General features: G+C 40.5%; 1 protein-coding gene across 2 annotated transcripts in view; it reads right to left on the reverse strand.

The window, feature by feature from the left end:
* Positions 1-87: 87 nt before the first annotated feature.
* LOC143300748 (chromodomain-helicase-DNA-binding protein 7-like) overlaps positions 88-20,999 on the reverse strand; it is an 80,455-nt gene continuing 59,543 nt past the window's right edge. For both annotated transcript variants that reach the window (XM_076614653.1, XM_076614654.1), the window contains 7 exons: positions 20,563-20,687; positions 19,021-19,083; positions 18,603-18,741; positions 18,152-18,351; positions 14,363-14,485; positions 8,957-9,061; positions 88-8,667 (listed from right to left, as the gene is read on the reverse strand). In XM_076614653.1, the coding sequence (XP_076470768.1) occupies positions 7,318-8,667; positions 8,957-9,061; positions 14,363-14,485; positions 18,152-18,351; positions 18,603-18,741; positions 19,021-19,083; positions 20,563-20,687 (2,105 nt within the window). In that variant the 3' untranslated portion in view covers positions 88-7,317. The remainder of the gene's footprint in view (positions 8,668-8,956; positions 9,062-14,362; positions 14,486-18,151; positions 18,352-18,602; positions 18,742-19,020; positions 19,084-20,562; positions 20,688-20,999) is intronic.

A 20,999-nucleotide genomic window follows, 5' to 3' on the forward strand; every position in this document is an offset into this window, starting at 1 on the left:
CACAGACGCTTTCTCTCATTCACTCAATTATTTGTTTTCTCTCTTCACTTAAAAAAATGTACACAATGTCACCAAAACAAATGATCTATGACAAGTTTTAATTCATATTTAAAAAAAAAAAAAAAGACAACTCTATTTATACATACATGCACACATGTGTAAAGGAACCTGCAATAAATACAATACAAACACCACTTCAGACAACTGTTAAAATGAATAAATTAAGAAAATGATGAAGCAGCAGCATGTAAATCAAAATTAAATACATCCACCCATCATAAAATGAAAAGAAAAACTGATGTCAAAATAGCTCCCTGTTAATCAAACGACGGATCATGATTACAGCGGACAATGAGCTCATCAGTCTGATGATTCATTCATTTCCCAATGAGAAACAAGATGGGGTTCAAGTTCATGATTAGGATACCAAGATGAATCTGCACATTAGTGTTGTCCCTCTCACTGCCTACCCCCCACCCTCCCCATGGCCAACAATGCACAGAAAGAAAAAGAACACAAGGTCACGCTGAAATATGTTTCTAAATTGGAGGCCAACACACTGAATGAATTACAAATTATTTATACATTTATAAAATTGACATCAACGAACAAGTGATTCATGCGCCCCTGAGTTGTTATAATTATGGAATAAGGAAAGAAAACATGGAACAATTTCCAGATGTCAAAGCACTGCTAATGCCTCTTTCAAATGTGTTATCCTGAAAGAAATGTTCACCTTATATGCACTCTCATTTCTTTTCAAAGTTCAATGTCCACAACCACATCTCCACCCCCACCCCCCTCCCCCATGCAAAATAAAAGGGTAGATACATACAATGATACTAATGACTGATGAGTGGTTTCAGATATCTGGAAATTGTAGCAGTTTCTTTCAAACATGTATATAAACATCCATGGCAAAGCAAACAGGTTCAATACAACGTGACAGTTAAAAATACATAACCTGTGTGACATGTTAAAAATACATAACCTGTGTGACACGCACAGACATAACTGATCACACTTGCACCCCCACATCCCCTCCACCAGAAACATTTGACATGTTATTTGCCCACACACTCCGGCACAACATGAACGAGCAGGACCACCAGTCACACAAACTCGACAACACAGGCTTTACTAAAACCAGCCACTAGCTCACACACACATTTAGCAAATCAAACAGCCACACACCTAGCAACATAAGTATTTCAAACAGTCACACAGACACGTTCTCCAAACAGCAGGAACAGTGATACCTGCCTGACGACCAGTCACAAACACAACAATAACCTATCACACACACCGAGTCAGGAGTCATTTATAAACAAACAACAGGGGAAAAAAAAACAAAAAAAAACAACAACCTGCAATAATTCTTATTTTTGAAACAGACCAGTAACAGAAGAAGGGAAGGGAAAGACTGACAACAAGCCTACTTTCCAAAAGTCTACAACACACAGTAAACATTTAAAAAATGTCTCCCACCTTTCCATTATGTACACAATTGACATTCCCTCCCCTTATGCATGAGTGTACCTACCTTGGTGTTAAAGTGCCGCGTTTTGTTTCTGACAATTATGTGTAGTACATGTAGCGTTTTGTTTCTGTTAGTCACCTGTTACACTTGTAGCATGCTGTTTCTGATACAGTTATCTGCAGAGCTTGTTAGTGTCCATTAATACTTGTCAAATGCAGCATCTGCTGCATGGTTGGTCTGAACAAGATTTCTGTTTAACATTCATCACATATAATGATTAACACTCATATTTAAAACAAAGAAGAAAAACAACAAACACACTAAACGACTAATGAGCAGTCAAGATTTTAGTTAGTATACTGGATAATCTAATGTTGACCTGTTGACCTAAATATGGAGATATGTCAATGTCTTCTATTTTTTTCCCCATCAACAAATGTAATATTACTGCAGAATTTGGTTTTCCCTGTGTTGCACCCACAATGAGTTTGTGTATAAGGTGCTAACAGAAATGGCAAACTATCAAATGACCAATTAAATTTCCTATCCAATGCACTAATAAACAAACCAACTAACAGTTACATACAAAATAATCCCTGTTATTGGAGCATCTGTGCAACCAGTCTAAACTGTTTATTACATTACAGACTGGCCCATATACACTTCAATCAGTATAAATAGTCACAACAATTGGACTAAAGCTATTCACTGAACAAGTGACACATTTTTATTGCCCACAATGTTTTTGCATAATACAACTCCAGGAGGGAGATAATATCAGCGAAGCCAATGAACAAAGAAAACAGACTGTCACTTGTTTCTGAAACAATTAACGATCACACACAACGTTCCCTGCCTTCAACACTTAACAGCAGAAAACAAGCGTGTCTGCCATGTCACTCTGAACTGAGCCTGATTTTCACTTTACCCAGATAACTTGTATTCTTCATATTTTTACAATCACTTCAGGGAGAAAATAAAAACAATCTATTCCAATGAATGAAAAAAAGAAAAAAGAGAAGCTAACAGTATTATTTGGTGGTGAACATGGATGCTGACATCTCATTTACATGAACAGATGGTAATGCAATGCAAGTCTTTAAGCATTTTTTAGTTATTTTTTCATTTTTCTAATTAAACATTTGGATAAACATTATCCTGGATGAATTGATAGCATTACCTGACATAAAGGCACATGTGCCTCCTTTTCTTGTTGAAATCTCGTGATGGGAAGATGATAAAAAGTGAAAATCATAGACAGGAATGTTCCATTTATCAATCTATCATGTCCCACCCACTTTCGTAAATATTTTATCTTTCAATCATCATCTTGCAGACCATTCTCTGAACTGTGTTCACCTCGTGAGAATAAAGCGTAACATATAATGTGCAAATACACTTACACATGCAACTGCATTACAAACTGTATCACTGTTAAAAATAACTAAAATTATAGAACAAAATCATACAGAGAAAGAAAGTTCAGTCTGACTTAACACCAGCAAAGGTCAAACCAATAATATCAAGGTATCAAACAACTACAGACGAGAAAAAAAACAAACCAAAAAAACAAACAAAAACCCCCCAGTTAACACAGTAAAACACTTTACACTGAAAGTGCATCACAAGGTTCCACAATACATTTAGAAATCAGACGCTAACTTCAGTAACTTGAGTATGTATGAAGACTGGTGTTCCTTTTAATTAGCAGTATTACATACAAAGAAAAGTATCACTGTCTAAACTGACTTAGTGAACAAACAGCATGTACACTTCATTATTTTTCCAATCAATCTCATTACCTGCTGCTCAAAAATATTTCTGCACAATCAGAACTGCCCTCGGGGGGGAGGGGAATCAACTACACCTGCCCTGCAGATAAAAAATTTCTTAAGACTTATTACTGAACTTAAAACAAAATTCATATAAAATCATATAGTCCCAATTGCTTTTATTCATAAAAAAAAAAAATTCAAAAAAAGATTGAAAGAGTATAATAAAATCTGCTCCCTGCATACTACCTATGAATCTACATTAGTTCATACATCTAGCACAGTTAAACCATTCATTTCCACAAACAAGTCCCAGAATCAACCTTCAAGTATAATGACTGCCCACTGAAATGTATTTGTATTTCTTTTTTATCACAACAGATTTCTCTGTGTGAAATTCGGGCTGCTCTCCCCAGGGAGAGCGCGTCGCTACACAACAGCGCCACCCTTTTTTTCCCCCCCAGCGTGCAGTTTTTATTTGTTTTTGTGCTAAGTGCATGCTGCACACAGGACCTTGGTTTATCATCTCATCCGAATGACTAGTGTACAGAACACCACTCAAGGTCTAGTGGAGGGGGAGAAAATATCGGTGGCTAAGCCGTGATTCAAACCAGCGCACTCAGATTCTCTCACTTCCTCGGCGGACTGTTACCTCTAGGCCATCACTCCAGTATGACTAAGCACTGACAACATTTTACATTTTTATACAATAATTCACAAAAATAAAACCTAGAAAGGTAACATATTACAGAATATTGTTTAATCATGAAGTCTTGCCCCAACCCCCTCCTATATTCTTCCCTTGTGGTCTGTTCCTTCAAAACAAGACAAAGAAAAACAAAACAAAACGAAAACAAATACTTTTATCATTGGCACACAGCAATGATGCACAGGAACGATCTTGAAAATAATACTCCTAGTTGTCAGAAAGCTTGCTGATGGCACGTTTGATTGAATGTGACTTGATCAAAAGAATGATTAAATTAGTATCATATAATGATTATCCATGCCACATAGTATCCAGTTTTGCCCTGAGATCCTGTTCAATAATGTGGTATAAATAATATATATATAGTATAGCATATATGCATGTTCTTGTAACTGTCTATACACATAACTTTTCATCTTTCACATCACTCAGATACAAACAGGATATTAACAATGTATAAACATACAAGCATTCTGACATATACACAACTGGACATATATTATCCATATCCAGTCATACAAAGAACGACAAGTCTTGCACAGAAAACTAAGAGCAGCAAATGTCTGACAATAGATAATTTGAAGGTCCCTCCAGGGTCTGTGAAGTAAGAGAAAAGTCTGAATACACACAATACCTTGCTTCTATCATGCTGTCTGCCTATGATGAGACTCCTCATAGGCCTGGAAAATGTCACACACTCTGCAGGTCTTACTCTGAAGTCAGTTTGTACCAGTTTAACATGATATATATAAACACCAAACCAAAGTTTTGTTCTGTATGCCACAAGAGGCTTGATCAGTTTAGCTGTGTCTGAAAAGGTCGCTGGTTTTGAAACTTTGAAAGTACTTTCCATTTAAATTGTGCATTGATGTTGCCACAATATTTCTGAAATAGGAAATTTTCTATCTAAAATTACGTTTAAATAACATACTTACCGTGACCCAACTAGTGCAAACTCCGGCAGGGGTCTGACATTCCTGTCCTGTGCAAACTACTATCTGCCTATGCGGAGAAAACGAAAGTACTACGGCCGATAACCTCCCGGAAGTAGGTAACCTCCCCTTTGTCCCGCTGCCTAGCGCCCTCTTTTTCCGGCAGCCATTATGACTCTTGTTCCTGTGCTCTTCATACGGCTAAGTTTTTTTTCGTATTTTCTGTCTGTGTGTCGATTCTCTGGCGTTCTTGTTTTTTGTCAAATTTTGTCTTCAACCAGGTCACATAATTATATGGTTCGATTGGGAGATTGGGCTAAAAGTATGAAACTGCTTCTTTTCCCTTTCCTTCTACTCCTGACACAAAACAGAGATCTAGAGGAGTACTTGTGATCAGCAGTAACAACTGACAGACAACTGGATTTTTTCTCTACTACTGTAATGTCCACATGGCCATCAACTTGTGTTTCAGTTCTCACAACAAACAGTTACCTCACAGTCCAAACAGCAGAAAGGAGTCAGAGGGAACAGCACACACAAAACACGATGCAACATGAGCCAGGAAATAAACCCAACAGTGACACAAGTTTGGCAGATGAACCCCAATCCCTCCCGTCAACTATGAACTAAAACATGAGAAACCTGATAGAAGCTGAACAGCAGACGCTGTTTGCACATGGGTTTCACATACACTTTGCACTCATTAACAGCACACTCTTGTACAGGTATAAAAATAATAACACACTCTTGATTCAAATGTTCTGCTTATCAAGCCCTAAGTTGGCCAAGCTGATTTTTGTGCATAGTTGTCATCACACGATGTGGGCCAGCAGTGACGCATAATTGAGGTATTGGCTGAAGCAACTCAAGTCACTGGGTCACTTGTACACACACACACAGCTTGCTTTCGTCTATCATCCACCCACCTTGCTACTGAGACTGCTTCCTTTGACACAGTTCATCACTGAAGATGGTCAGAAATACCAAAATGACTATCAACTGACACACTTTTGTTTTTTGTAAAGTAAGCATTACATGATACTGCCAGTTAAACACATAATGGCGGAGTCCAAATTGACTGATCAACTGACAATATCACAATGTTGGTCCACATACACCCATTACACTAATTACTGACAGCACCAACAGTACACACAATACACCAACATAGGAACTTTTTTAATTCCCAAACGATGTTACATCACACCAAAGCATGCATGCGTATCTATTCTGAACACAAATCTGACTGATCATCCTTCACACAAGTGTATCAGCACATTATAGCCCAATAAAACCCTTCTGCACACATATGCACATAACCTGTGAAGATCTTACAAATTCAGGGACACCAAAAACAGAAAATAGCACAAACCCACACACAAAGTAAACAAAAAGAATAATCATAATTATACTGGCAAGAAAGCTTTTTCCACACAGAATCCCGAAAGAACAAAGTAATTCACAACTCATAAAACAGTGTTCGGACATATCTTTTGACAGATGTTTTAACTACAAGCACACAAATTTTGATTTATAACCACTTACAGATTCAGGCAGAGCTTGACCAATAATGTTAAGTAACCAGTAACATTAATGTATTTCTGTCTGTTCATGTGTACTGTATAGCTGCTAAAGCCCATACTGAATCCATCTGCTCAATACAGACACTTCTGCTAACCTCGCCATCCAATCAAAGAAAGTCATGATTCACATTTCTGAAATATTTTTCCTAAAAGGAATAAAGGGATGCTGATGTGACTGCGATACATAATCAAAAATGCAAGGAGGAAAGACAGTAAAGAAGAATGAGAGGAAGAACTATCTATAAAACATTTATTTGATTTCTTTGAATGAGAAAACAACTGACAAACCAACCGCACACGTTTTTTTCTTCTTAAAACACACAATAAAACACCACACTGCTCAGCCTATCATATTAAACTCATCACAAACACCCCATCACTCAGAAGAACTTGCACAAATTGGCGCCTGATATGTATTCCAAACTCTACTGGCACAATTTTCTCTCTACAGTGTAATCAGAATCCTGATTTGTTTCAATCAAGGTCACATGGGGGGGGGGGGGGAAGTGACATTGTGGTCCAGCCAGCTTTCAGACTGGGCAAGTGTGGGAAAAATCCAATCATACACAAAAGAAAAAAAAAAAAGCAAGCCCAAAATGGCCCATGGAATGAGGCTGGAGTCAATGCCCTCAGGCTTTCAGGTATCCAGCACTGTCTGTGTGTGTTGTATGTGGAGAGAAGCTGCTTGGACTGTGATGACCCCACACAGCACTTGCTGTTAGTGCCCTCAGAGCAGCAGACAGCAGAAAAACCCCTGGGCTGGCACAGCCATCAAGCAGTGCCGAGACAGACAGTGGCTCACAATACTGAGGTATGACGACGTTTCCTTTCAGCTCAACACTCAGGAGGCTTCTTCCACTGCACTGTCTTGAGCGTCTTCCACTGGGGCCACTTTCTCTTCCACAGTCTGCTCTGTGCTCTCAACTTCTGTGGCTGGCTTATCAGTCTCTGTTTTGTCTGAATCTGTGTTGGGGTCACTGGCCTGGGGTGCAGCCTCTTGGGGATTGTCTGATGGACCAGAGTCTACTTTCACCTGTGTATTACTTTGACTAAGATTCTCTGGCTGTTCCTCCTCTGTGGGAGCAACAGGGGTGGTGTCATTAGAGGTGGATTTATCCGCACCAGTGTCCTTCTTTTCAACAGGTCCACAGTCGCCCTCTTTCTTTTTGCTCTTCTCCTCTATTTTCTCTTTCAGTGTGTCCACAATTTTGTTGAGGGAGAAGGATTTATGGATTTTATTTTTGTTGGGCTTTCCTGGGGGTGTAGGTGGGGTGGTAGGGGGGCAGGGCTTGGCCCTGATGGACAGGTCTGTGGCCTGGTCCTGGGAGGAGGAGGTGGAGGAGGAGAGGGCAGAGGAAGGTCTGGAGGCTCGGCTGTGGGCGGGGCTGGGGGTGATGGGGGCAGCATCCTTGCCAGCTTTCACAGTCAGGTTCTGAGCTCTGCTGGCTGAGGGGTGGGGGGACGAGGTGGACGCCCCTCCCATTCTGACGTCCTTGCTGTCCTTGATCTTCTCCACAATCTTGGTCAGGTCATGGCCCTTGTCAGGCTTGGAAGAGGAGTGGGCTTTGTCTGCAGTCTTCTCTTTCCTGGGGGTGGCAGCAGCAGCAGCAGCAGCCAGGAGCTCCTCCTTGGCAGGGCTGCCATCGGGCAGGCCATTCAGAGCAGCCATGTGGGCCAGGCCTGGGAAGTTGGCCATGGGGAAGTTGGCCAGCTGACCAGCCAGCATGGGGTTGAAGGCCATGGGGTTCAAGAAGAAGCCGGGGAAGGACGGGTGGGGGGAGGCAGAGGAGGAAGGAGTGGACGTGCTGGGGGACTCAGAGGTGGAGTTCTTGTCCTTGCTGCCTCCCTCCTTGCCGTCCTCTCCATCCTTGCCCACCACACCAGGCATGGGGAAGCCAGCCATGGGGAAACCAGCGGCAGCCGCCGCTGCTAAGCCCAGCATGGGGTTGGCCATCCCCAGCCCTCCCAGGTTGGCGAACGGCATGCCCAGGGGCAGCTTGGGAAAGGCCCCGCTCATCATGCCTGCTGCAGCAGCAGCGGGGAAACCAGCCATTCCCGCCATGCCCATGTGCAGGGGGAAGTCAGCAGGGGATCCTGACATGTTGGAATGCATCAAGCCAGCGTTGCGAGGTTTGCGTCCACGACCAGACGGCTTCAGCAAGCGGGAATCCAGACTGGATGGTAACGACCCCTGTCAAACAGAAAGGAAGAAGTGAAACAAAATCCTGCATCAGCACTCTGTTATAGCATTCTGTCACACATCAGCTGTACCAAACCACCCAAGAAGAATGCATCAGTTAAACAGCCACTGCTGGGAAAAAGAGACACACACACAAGATTTCAACTGACTGTTGACCATTTTAAATGAGAAGGGGAAGAAGAAGGGGTTTATGCAAGTACTCCTGTTACTCTCTCCACCTCACCTGTCCAGTGCACTCTTTCACACCTACCTATGTATAACACTGGCTTGGCTTACTAACCTTGGCACGCAAAAGGTCTCCCCACTTGGGTTCCACATCGAAGGTAGGATTCTGCTCCAGCCATTCCTTCAGGTGTTTGAGAGGTGGCGCCTTAGCCCCTGTAATCTGACACAGCCAAGACAAGACTCATTATTCATAGGTTCCTTTGTGCAACATTGTGCTTTTCTGATGGGGTCTGTTTACACACTCCACCATTCTTACATCATGGCATAATACATGACACAATATCAGGTGCCAATTTTTTCTAAACTAGTCTTTCTGGTTTGTGTAATCATACAATGACTAGGCAGCTCAAATAAAAAAGAACAACATTTATTCCAGTAAAATTCTTTTCAGATATAATCAGCATGGACAAATGCCAAAATCATAAGACTGCATTCTGTACAGAACTTAGAGTAAATTATGATTTTTCACTGACACAATCAGAAAACACTTTAATGATAAAAACCACATGTGCCATACGAGAGGAAAGGGGATCGGAGTAGGGGGTGTCAACAGTTCTACAACTAGAGATAGTAAGGAACTGAGTTATTGGTATTGACAAATTTGATTCCCTGATTTCAGTTGATGTTTGACATGCTCTTTGTTTTTTGCTTTTAAATTTTATTGGATGGATGTTAGCAAACACAGTCTCAGAACTGTTCTGTCTCAAGGAAAGAAATTAACTGCATTGGAGAGATTTCTACCTTATGGCAGTAACTCCTGCCATGTTTTTGTTTGAGTTTGTTCTAATCTTTTTTCTTTTCTTTTTTCACATTTATTGTTTTATCGATTCTGAGCACATCTTGACTGTTTGACAATTTGTAATTGTTAGTATTTAGTGCATGCGATTTTGTTTTTCTCTCTCTTGTTTCAGTCAAAGAAAAACTTACAAAGACAGATTTTTAATTTTTGTAATGATAACAAATAATTGGGGAAAACTTAAGTTCTCCAATCTGAGATTATGTTCCACGCTTGCTTGGATCATGAAGATAAAAAAAAGGGGGGGAAGAGTGGTAATTCTAAGGGTGAAGTGTCACATGTATGTGGCCATATGACTGAAAAAGAAACTGCGGTGTCCGAGAAATTTTTATCTGCTGACATCATTTAGAGAGGTTATTGTGGTATAAATAATTACATCATGTGGAATATGCAGCTGTTCTTGTGCAATATCTATGCCAAACATTTAGCTTATATCACAAACTGACGCAAGTTTACAGTTGGGCCAACAGCAAAGTGAGACTTGTATTCTCGATGGTTTCTCCATTGCAATGGGAAATCATTTACAGCTTAGTCTTTTGTGAGGGACTATGACTCTCAGATTAGCAGGCAAAAGAGCAAAGGCTCTTAGTGCTGCAGGGGGGCTAGTTTACCTTGGGAACCATCCCAACACCAACTGTCCTAAAACCCTCTTGGCCGAGACAGTGGGGATGCAACTTAGGCAAGACACTCTCCACTACAATCACATTCTAGCCCAGATGGTTGGGACAACAGCTGCCTCTTCTGCTGTTCTGATGGTTGTAGTCAGACACAAGTGACTATCGTACAATATATGTGCATGGAATTCATAAACTAGAATTTACAGCAGAGATTTTCACACAATTTCGGGCCTATAAGTCATGCAGCTGATCAAATGTACCTGTAAGCACACTACCACTGTCTGAAATACTATGAACTGCTTATCAGTACCAACATAAAATGATAAATGCTTGATACTTGACAATCCTTTTGATCACAATTGACAACTCCTTTTGTTTTTGACTTCAATTTCTCACAAACTCACTCATTCATGTATTTCAGGCTTTTGGAAAGGCGGCTGTTGCCCTGACTTGAAAATGTTAACACCCCACAACATCCAATGCAGACAACACTATTTTGTTTTCCTTTTGATTGATCTGATGAGTGTGTATGTGGCCGGTGTGAAATAAAGTCTTGAGTGTAATGCATGTGCAACAGTCATAGGCCAAAAAGTTACCATATCTATTCTGTTCAGCTTCAACTGATACAAGGATAGCACAACCAATGTTACTGAATTTGAACTGTCCAATATTCATTAAAGTCTTTTACAGTGGGGCCTTTGCATATTTGGAATATGCATGCCTGTATACACGAAGGAGATAAAAATGAGCAATTATATATTAATATAGTCACCTACAAAGACAGGAAAGTTGTCTAACAGACGGAAAGTCTTGTGTCTTACAATATATGAAGTCTGACATCTGCATGAACAGATTTCATGTTCCTGTCATAAAAAAATTATGTAAAAAAAGCAAAAAAAAAGCAATGATTGTGATGGATTATGTTCATGTCACCTGACAATGTGCAGGTCTAACCCTTCACTTACTCACTGATGTGACTAACGGGGGTAATAAATGTTGGGCAGCAAGGATTTGTGAGAAAAAAAACACTGGCTAGTGCCTTTTGAAGGTAATTTAGACTGGGTATAATAGACCTTATGTACATGTACATGGTGCAACCTACTGCTTACTGTTATTTCCATATAAATTTATATGTAACAAATAAGGAAGCTGTAGATGTAGAAGTTTATCACAAGAACATTAAGACTGATCCCTATGTTAATCCTTTGAACATTTTGCCACCACCAATCTACAAAATAAAATAGAATGATATGTACAAAAATTTCATTTACGGTAATGACACTTTCTAGTCACATCACATTTCCCCAAAGACAGCTTGATGCCGCATTCCAACATAATCACTTCTTATGATTTTTAAGTGTGCATGTATTTGTTATTGGTCCATCACTTATCTTTTTAATCATAAAAATATGCCAAGATCAGATCTCTTAAAATGTTTTTACATGCATTAATTTCACGCTGCCAAGAGGACCTCAGTATACTGTTTCATCTAAATGACTAGTACCAAGATGACCACTCCAGGTCAAGTGGAGAGGGTGGGAAAAGAGAAAAAAATATAACCCTCATGCATGGCTCAAACCTGATCCTCTTGCTCTCCAGGTAGCACATTCCAGTATGCCACCACTCCACTTTCATGAATGCTGATTCTATTAATTTAAAAGGTGATTTGTTTTTCTCTTTTCAGATCCTGAATTAAAACAAAGACCCAATCTCACTAAAGTTGGTGCTACAATTAGTATGTTCAGATGTTTGCTGAACTTGCTGTGAGATTCAGACAGCTACTTTTACTCTTATCTACCCATTGTGTGATTCCTTTCCTGATGAGTGAAGGTTCAAAACTTCTGAATGCTAAAATAACAGAGATAATCATTTGCATGAAGACAAATACAGCACAATTAAACACAATTTTGATGTTAAAAATCAAAATGCATGTAAAATAAATAATCAGGACAGGGACCTATTTGTTAAATTCCATGTTTACCTGTACATGTATACAGCTATGTGTGTTTGCCATTTAAAATCCAGAGTTAAAAAAGTGGTACATGACCATTCACTGACCGCAGTGGAATGTGTCAAAGGCACAAAACAGTATTTGTACCATGGTACAATCATTTCAAACCTCAATCATGCACGATATGCAGACATACATGATTCACTGATAAAAGGTTTGTTAGAGTGATTGCAGTTATGAAAGGCACACTATGATGTTCTTGCAAACATTTCTACTCTACTATCTGCAGTGTTGCATACACTCTACATCTACAAATCAAAACAAAACTGTCAAATTCCACAATGCTTGTTGCCCATTATACTGCAATGCCATACAACCCACTATTTTAGCTGGCAGCAGCCTGCCACAAGCAAGCAAAAGAATCAAATGATCTAAAGGTTAGTGCAATATTTCTATAGCACTCCATTTTCTATGTACCTCCTGCCCACAACCAAGCCAAAATCAAAGCAAGCCTGAAAACATCTGCTGATCAAAGTCAAATCTGAACTGACATGGGGGAATGGACAAGGACATGTTGATCAAAGCACATATCAGCCACAAGCATGCCACTGGTTTATACAAAAATAACAAGAATGATCAAAGGGGAGTAAAAAACAACAACAAAAAAAAAAACACAAAAAACCAGCAACAAAACACCACACACAGACAAGACAAAAAAATTACAAAACAACAATGCAGAAATACCTTCTTCCATTACTACAAACCAAGTTCACACGTATACTATCATCAACCTCTCCCTGGAGAAAAAGTTCTCTAACACCACCACCTGTCCAGCATCACACTATATCTACTGCCCTGTGGACCTCTTCAACTAAGTAAGAAAACTCCATAATGCCACTAATTCAAAGTAACCTTTGTCCAAAATCTCCACTGCACAACTGTTTCTTTCTTTTTAATTCTTAGTCCTGGTGATTTTTGCCAAGGAGACCATCCCACAGCCATGTAAATTCACTTTGAACTTTTAACACCAAAACCCATTTAAAAAAATGAAGTTATTTTGTACTTTCATCAAATGTATATCATATCAATACATAAAATCTCTTCTGATCTCTATGCTTTTATGAAGCTGAACAACTTGTGCAAGGTCAAACAGATGATAATAAAAAGAGCAGAATGAATCCCACTGCTACTGTGTTTCCATCACTGAATATGGCAAATCTGATGCTCAAACACCCCTGCTTTAACTCACTCCTGACGATGGAACGCTATAGTGTTACTGACGTAAGGTAGCGTTCCGGATGACGGAATGCTATAGCGGTTTTGACAATTAAAAATTTGTCCACGTTTTCCTCATGGGGTAGCATAAAAATCACAGCTACACCAGGCATTGCGAATGTGTCAAGGGGCGAAGGGAAACTTTCTTTGTGAGATTTCTGTGACTATACACTTGTTGGCCAGCCACTGACCTTTGGTACCCCACATGACAGCTAATATGCATACATACTGAAAATGGCATCGCAGGCGATACAAGTGGAAAATTTTGTGGCAAACTAGATCACAACTGCTGCTGCTGAAGTGATTGAAATGCTTCAAACTGAAGGTTTTGACATCGACGAGGATGATGAAGACGCTGAATAAAGTATCTGCAGTGAAGAAAGCTACCGGTAAAAAGGTACTGACAGTGAATCAACTTCTGAGGGCTGTGAAGAGAGGGAGTGGGGTGGGCGTACAGACGACGTTAGAAGAGGGGTCAGTGGGTCAAGTACAGGGAGTTTCATTCAGTTACTTTGTGTTTTGTATTTTTGGTGATTCTTTTTCCTAACCCTAACAAATGGGTTGTTTGCAGAGAAAGGCAAGGGAGAAAACTATTCGTCCGGAGTGAGTTAAAACAATATTTGCTTCCTAACCCTGTTTATCATTCGCTGAAAATAAGGTGTTGTTCAACACAGAGTATCCCATTTCACAGAGAAGGCTGCATTGTGCATTCGTTTCAATACCCGAACTGCCTTCCTCTCCCATCATTACCACCCCTCTACCCAACCATAGGACAACCCAGCCCCATCCACCCCATCCTACTGATCACACATCCTATCTCACCTTTCTGCCTGACCCCCTCTCTACCACCGAGACATTTTCCTCGCCAGTCAGGTTCTGCGAGTACAACGTGGTGGGGTCTAACTTGGGCTTCCGTCCAGGCTTACGGCGCTCTTTCACTGGGGCCTGCAATGCGTCACAAGGCAAAAACACCATAGCAACACAAGCCACTGACCACCACAACATCACCACGACAGCAACAGGGACACTGTTCAAGTGAACAAAACAGTGCAGGGAAAGGACAAAATGAGAGAGAGAGAAAAAAAAAACCACATAAAAAAACAACAACACACACACAAACAAAAGCATCACTGTCAGCTGTTGATGTCTTCCGTGACCTAGGTACACATATCAGTAACTCCTTTACACAAACTTGAACCTGAAAAGCTGTTAATGTAATTAAATAAAAAAAGAAAAGAGAAAAAAGGTAAAAATACATGCAATCATGTGCACATTGTCCAACATAAGCACCTTGATTACCACAACTGTAATAAAGGCTTTCTAGTTGATATCCGCATTAACAACAACTAGAGACTGAGGCAGCATCATGCACAAGGAGCATATACTTGTCACCTGGGGTTGCATCTTTATAAAGACAGGGCTGGCAGACTGACGATGCATTGCAAGGTTTTCTTTTCTTTTCAGTCAACTGTTAGAGCTACCAGTTATTATTACGGGCTAAGATAAACAAGTTCTTTTTCAACTTTCTCATGACTAAACAATGCTGAAACAATTTCTCAAAATATATAATCTTATAACAGTCTATAATAGGAAAAACATTAAAAACCTGTCAGTATTTTCAGTTCTGTACGAAGTAAAATATTTCAAAGTATAGCACGCATATAAAAGCATAAGTCTGTATTTCAAGGGGTGCCACTGCTATTTACAAAAACAACTGAACATCAGGCAGATTCTGGGGGCATGAAAATTAACCAGTAGAGACAAAACTGGTTTTCTAATGCACTGCCATGTAGACCTCTATTTCCCCTTTATTTCATTACCCGGATATTTCAGTTCAGACCTCTAAATTTCTATTTCACCCATGTTCCCCTCCCTCTGTGGTATGAAAGAGAAAAAAAGAGCGATCAAGAGGGAGAATGTTTACTCCAATATATGTGGTGTGTGTGTGTGTGTGTGTGTGTGTGTGTGTGTGTGTGTGTGAGAGAGAGAGAAAGAGAGCATAAACAAAACATAGAAACACCATCATTTTAATACCACCAACCAGCAAATCTAAACATATAAAACCTTCCATTTTAACACTAATTTTTCATCTGTGAACGGGACAAAGGTAGGGCTGTTGAGAAAGGGGGTTGGGAGGAGGATAGAAAATGCATGAAAATGTAGAAGTGAATAGATACTATTGTGCACATTATCAGGCAATAGACCAGTTAAAAAAAAAAAAAGTCCCACAACTTTACTTCACAACGACTGAGTAAGGACTTGTCATCAAAAGGCTGGGCCCAATGTCCTCATTCTGACACATCTTCCCAAACCAAAGTCTGGCACCCATTTACACCTGGGTGGAAAGAGGGAAACCAGATTGATGTGCCTTTGCTAAGGACACAACGCCATGCTGAAATGGGGTTTTGAACACTGATCACATTAAGTACATAACAACCAACTTCCTACCATCAGAACTGCAACAGAGCCAATGCACACAGAAGCACACACACACACACACACAAAGGGAAAAAGAGAGGAGAGGGACACATAACATAGGAGACAGTCAAACAAATACATTATAAAATCATGAACCCTTGAAAATGCACACACACATACAAAAAACCTAGAGAAGGATAAGAGCAGCAAGAGAAATAGTGTGGAAGAGTGACCCAAGATTAGAATAACATGGGTGCACTGGCAGAAAAAAACTTAAAAGTTGGGGTCCAGATTGTACATGGGCAGAGCCCTGTTAGGGCATGGAGGGCCGGGGCTGGGTGGTGGTGGAGGGAATTGGGAGGAGCAAGCCCCCTCAACACTAGCTTTTGTGTGTGTGTGCGTGTGCGTGTGCGTGTGACCTGCTTTTCACAGCAATATCAACACAAGCCATGTATGGATCCTCTCTGTTATGATTGGCATTTTGACAACTGTCAACTTGACTTCTAGCCACCATAAAGAAACCTGTGACTACGATGTTGGCATTATTACACGTCACATTCCTCTCAAAACCTCTTCACTACCGAGTCTACAAGACTTTCGAAAAAGTACTCCCATTTTCATTTCTGACAGGTCAATACAAAACAGTATAGAATGGCACATCAGCGTTTTCATTTCACTTTTTTTCTAAATACAGGTCATCTGCAAATAATATAGAATGGCCCGTCGGCCTTCCCCACACACCCCAGAAAATGGATGCTCCGTTTTTCATGTAAATCTAAAAATGAATTTTCTGTGTTTAGACAAACAGTTGCACCCATGAAATCAGCCATCTTTTAATCAACGCCTCATTAAAGGACCCTGTGCACACACACAGTGTGAACAAAGCAAATGTGGGATGGTTGGTTGGGGAAGGGCAATGCAGTGGTGGTGACAAACAGCAACATCATTAAATGGCCCACGGATTAAAAACACCCTTTTCACTTCATGTTCAAGCTTCAGAAAGTGTGGCACCCCTGTATTACTTTCATCAAGGTTTGCTGTAAATGATGGGAAATACTTATCCCACACTCACTCATATCGTTTCATGGCATGTCAATATCAAAATAGCCCAGATTCCTCAGATCTTTTCTGATTCACAGCTGATCCTGTTCCTATAAAATTTGATATACATTTCATACACATTCAGATCCTCATAAATCTTGCTTATATAAATTATGGTAAATCCTCTACACAAACTTGTGTACAACCTGAAAGATTAATCCTGTTAACACAAAGCAAATACACATACAGCCACGCAAGCATGTGCACATATATGTACACACACAAACACACACTCTCTCTCTTAAATTATTTCCTCAACATACAAACAATTGCAGGTAACGGTTAGAACTGCAAGCCACAGCATAGCATGGGTTTTCAAAACAAAAACAGAAACAAAAAAATCTGCAAGCAAAGCAGCTTAAAAGGATACAGAACTGTGATAATAGTGATAAAATCCAGACTTATGCTATATGGTGTGAAGTACATTCTTGTTTCAGAAAATACACACTGCCTGCCAATTCACTTTCCACACACAAGCTATTTAAAAATGATCATTAAAATGTTCACAAAAAATCTGACAACAACACAAGTCACTGCTGCAATAGCATTCCAAAGACAAAATTCATCAAATACAAATGAATAGCAATGCCACAACTGATACACACTCCTCAAGCAAGTGACTGGAAAAAGAAAGCAGAGAGGAAGAGAAAAGGAGATACATGAAAACTGTTGCAACATAATGCCTAGAAGTCAATATTACATATCAAGGACATCTGTATTGATGCGTTAGTAGTATCTACTTCATTTACAAATGTTTTTGATCCGTAGTGATATGTTAGTTGTATCTACTTCATTTACAAATCATGTTTTTGGTACCTATCTGTAAAAACAAGCAAAGAACGGTTTTCTGCTTATAGATATGACTAAAAGAAGCAAGCAAGTGCAGCTATTCTGAGATAAGGATGCATATGATTTCAAGCTATTAAAATCACAGGGATGTACTGCATTGACTGGACCACTGTGGAAAAGCATTCATGATGACAACTAAATGCACTGACATAACATGTACCCATGACAGCAGGGAAACCTGATGTGGTGCTATGATGTTCTGACAAGAAACGAGTGAACAAGGAAGCCCTGAATTCCACTCACCACCGCCTGCAGGTCTGCCATGGGAGGAGGTAGTGTCGGCTCCTCTGCTGGAGTCATGCGAGGCATGAAGCCTGCAGCCTGCCCACATACCATGTAGCCCGGGTGTTCTCGCAGAAACTTCTCCAACTGGTGTTTCCTTGGGGCCTCCTCCCCAGACAGGATGCTGCCATCTTCAAGGTTGATCACGGGCACTCTGGCATCTGAAACAGGACAAGCGCTTGTCATCTTCCCTGGTCTTTCCACAGTCTTTCACTGAAGGTGCTGACCCTTAGCTGGTCAACTAACTCCACCCTGAGTGTCACACACACACAGCACATGCAGTCCTATTTGCTTGACAGACCTTGGTCTTGCTGAATGAGATAGATGGGTCTTTTTTCTTTTTTTAATTTAGGAAGAAAAAAAGCACACACGCACACACACAAAGGAAGAAAATGAAGCTGCGACTCCTTACCAGGGTCCAGATTGGCCAGCAAGCGTGCCTGTTCTCTCTTTGCCAAAGCCTCTGCCATCAACTGGTCAGCCAGCTTTTCTGCTTTGCGTTTGCGTCCTCTTCTTGCTGGATGTTCCACAAACCCATATCCTTGTTCCCCCTGCAACAGTGTGAATGGCAAATACCTCTTCAGCATGGAAAATCGTGTCACGCAACACCACAGTTAAAAACAAGTGATGGAACAGGAAACATCTGTATAAAAGAGACCGAGATGTTCACTTTTCATCCCTGAGTAAAGGTTCTGCAATAAACCAAAAAGAATAGTTCATCACCCAATCCAATGTCCAGACCTTTTCCATGATGTTAGCAGTTACTCATTTAATGATGCACCAAAAGGTGGGAATTCAAAAGGGTGCAAGATCAAAAAAGCAGCACTCACCACTGAAGAATGCTGAAGTTGTTCATCTGACATTGGACTGTCTCTCATAGGAGAACTTGCCACCTGTACAAATGTACAAACCACCTGCAGACTGCCACACAGGTTTTTTCTTCTCTTAAAAAAAAAAAAAAAAAAAAAATCAGCATCTAAACAGCGTTTAGCAGAAGAAACTGAAAAACACTCTAACAAGAATGTCTAATCAGCCGATTTCCCCCTCCTGTCTCATCAGCCTTTTCCCCTCCCTTTTAATGAAGTTTTCTGCTGAACATTATTCACAACAGGCTCAGGATCTACCGTTTCCTGCCACACCTTTGTTGTGTAAGGACAGGGTTCGCTTTTAGGAAATAACCATGAACGACATGAATCATCTGACAATTTAGCAGAGAAAGTACCTCACACAGATTCCTGTCTTTTCCGAAGTAAAACTGGAACTAAGCATGGACAGCAGGTGAGGGAAACTGGAATGAGGGCTCCTCTCTGGGCCACAGATTAACACCACCAACACTCAAACTAAGGATGGAAGAATTCTTGACATCTTCCTCACTCTGCTTCAAGTGACACTGATGTAAGCTGTAGCTGAACAGGCACTGAAAGACGCTGTCTCCGTCACTGGCAGGCCACCTTCCAAGGAACAGCTTTCTCAGCTCCTAACAATTCTCCTCCAAGAGAACAGTTTGCACTTTACTGACAGCTGTCAGATGACACCATATATTCATTTGTTCACCGTAAAGACACCCTCCACCACCTGAAGTGAGAGAAATATGGGATTGCTAGAAATCATGGGCTTACACTCCCTACTTGAGGGTACAACGGGTACAACATTGTGACATCTTCTCCTGTCGCATTTATGTAGTTAGTTTTTTTTGGTGTAATTCCCAACATCTGTCAGGAAAGATCAGGGCCTATTCTTTGTGTATACTTCAGTATGAGTGTTACACACACTGCCAGTTTTGTTGTTCACTTTAATTCCAGTGCTGAAAATGAGGTTAGTGCGTTGAAAAGATGTCTCATGGAGAAAAAAACCTATGCGTCAGTTAGTGTGATCACCACTGATGTCTTTGCTAACACCATCATCGACATCATGACCGTCATCGTTATTCAACAGGGATGATAAAACAGGTACAGTATTTGACACCAAATGAGACTTGAGCTGTCTCTTTGTCATTTTTCTGTACAAGCAAAGACATTTTTGGTATCTGCAACATCTGTTTGTTAATTCCAAGAGTTCCACAAGTGGGTAAAAACACCTCATGAGACAAAATCATGGGGTTAGTAGTCGGAATATTCTGTTTGCAGCACAGCAGTCTGGGGGCTTCAACTGTGAAAACTATGGACGACCTGTATTCTTATGAAGGTCTGCGGCCTCCACATTTAGTCATGCATAGAGTGCAGGTTGCCAATACCTACATATACATGCAGAAAATGTGAACATATATATACAAAAAGAAAATGTGTCTTGCAGAAAAACTAGTCATTTCAGAAGAGAATTTTTGGTGCTCTTGAATCACACACACACACAAATAATGACAGCAAAAGTCTTACAGAGGTGGACTGGTGTGAGGAAGCAGAGTGCAGGGTGGGGGGGTTGATAGGCTCTGACTGGCTGTCATTGTCACTGGACCCAACACCTTGAGCGCTCTGGTTCAGCAACTGCTGCACCCGCGCCGCTGCACAAAACACAGAAACAGTCAATACATCTTCGTTCAGAAATTCCCCATCACGGCGGTCTTGTAATGCATCATGGAACAGAATCCTTTTCATGACCTAAAGATGTATTTATCATTTTAAACACACTTTGCAGCTTAGTAAATGAATGTATATATGTTGTAGATCACACTTCTTTAAGGTTTTCCAGAAAGTATTTTACAGACAGTGGCAAGTTCGGCCATGAATTTAACTACTGCTGTTTGCTTTCTGAATTCTTTTCAAAATCTTCTTCAACAATATTCCAGTAACAACATGAGTTCATGTTTGCGCTC

Source organism: Babylonia areolata, chromosome 26, assembly GCF_041734735.1.
Source record: "Babylonia areolata isolate BAREFJ2019XMU chromosome 26, ASM4173473v1, whole genome shotgun sequence".
NCBI classification, from domain to species: domain Eukaryota; kingdom Metazoa; phylum Mollusca; class Gastropoda; order Neogastropoda; family Buccinidae; genus Babylonia; species Babylonia areolata.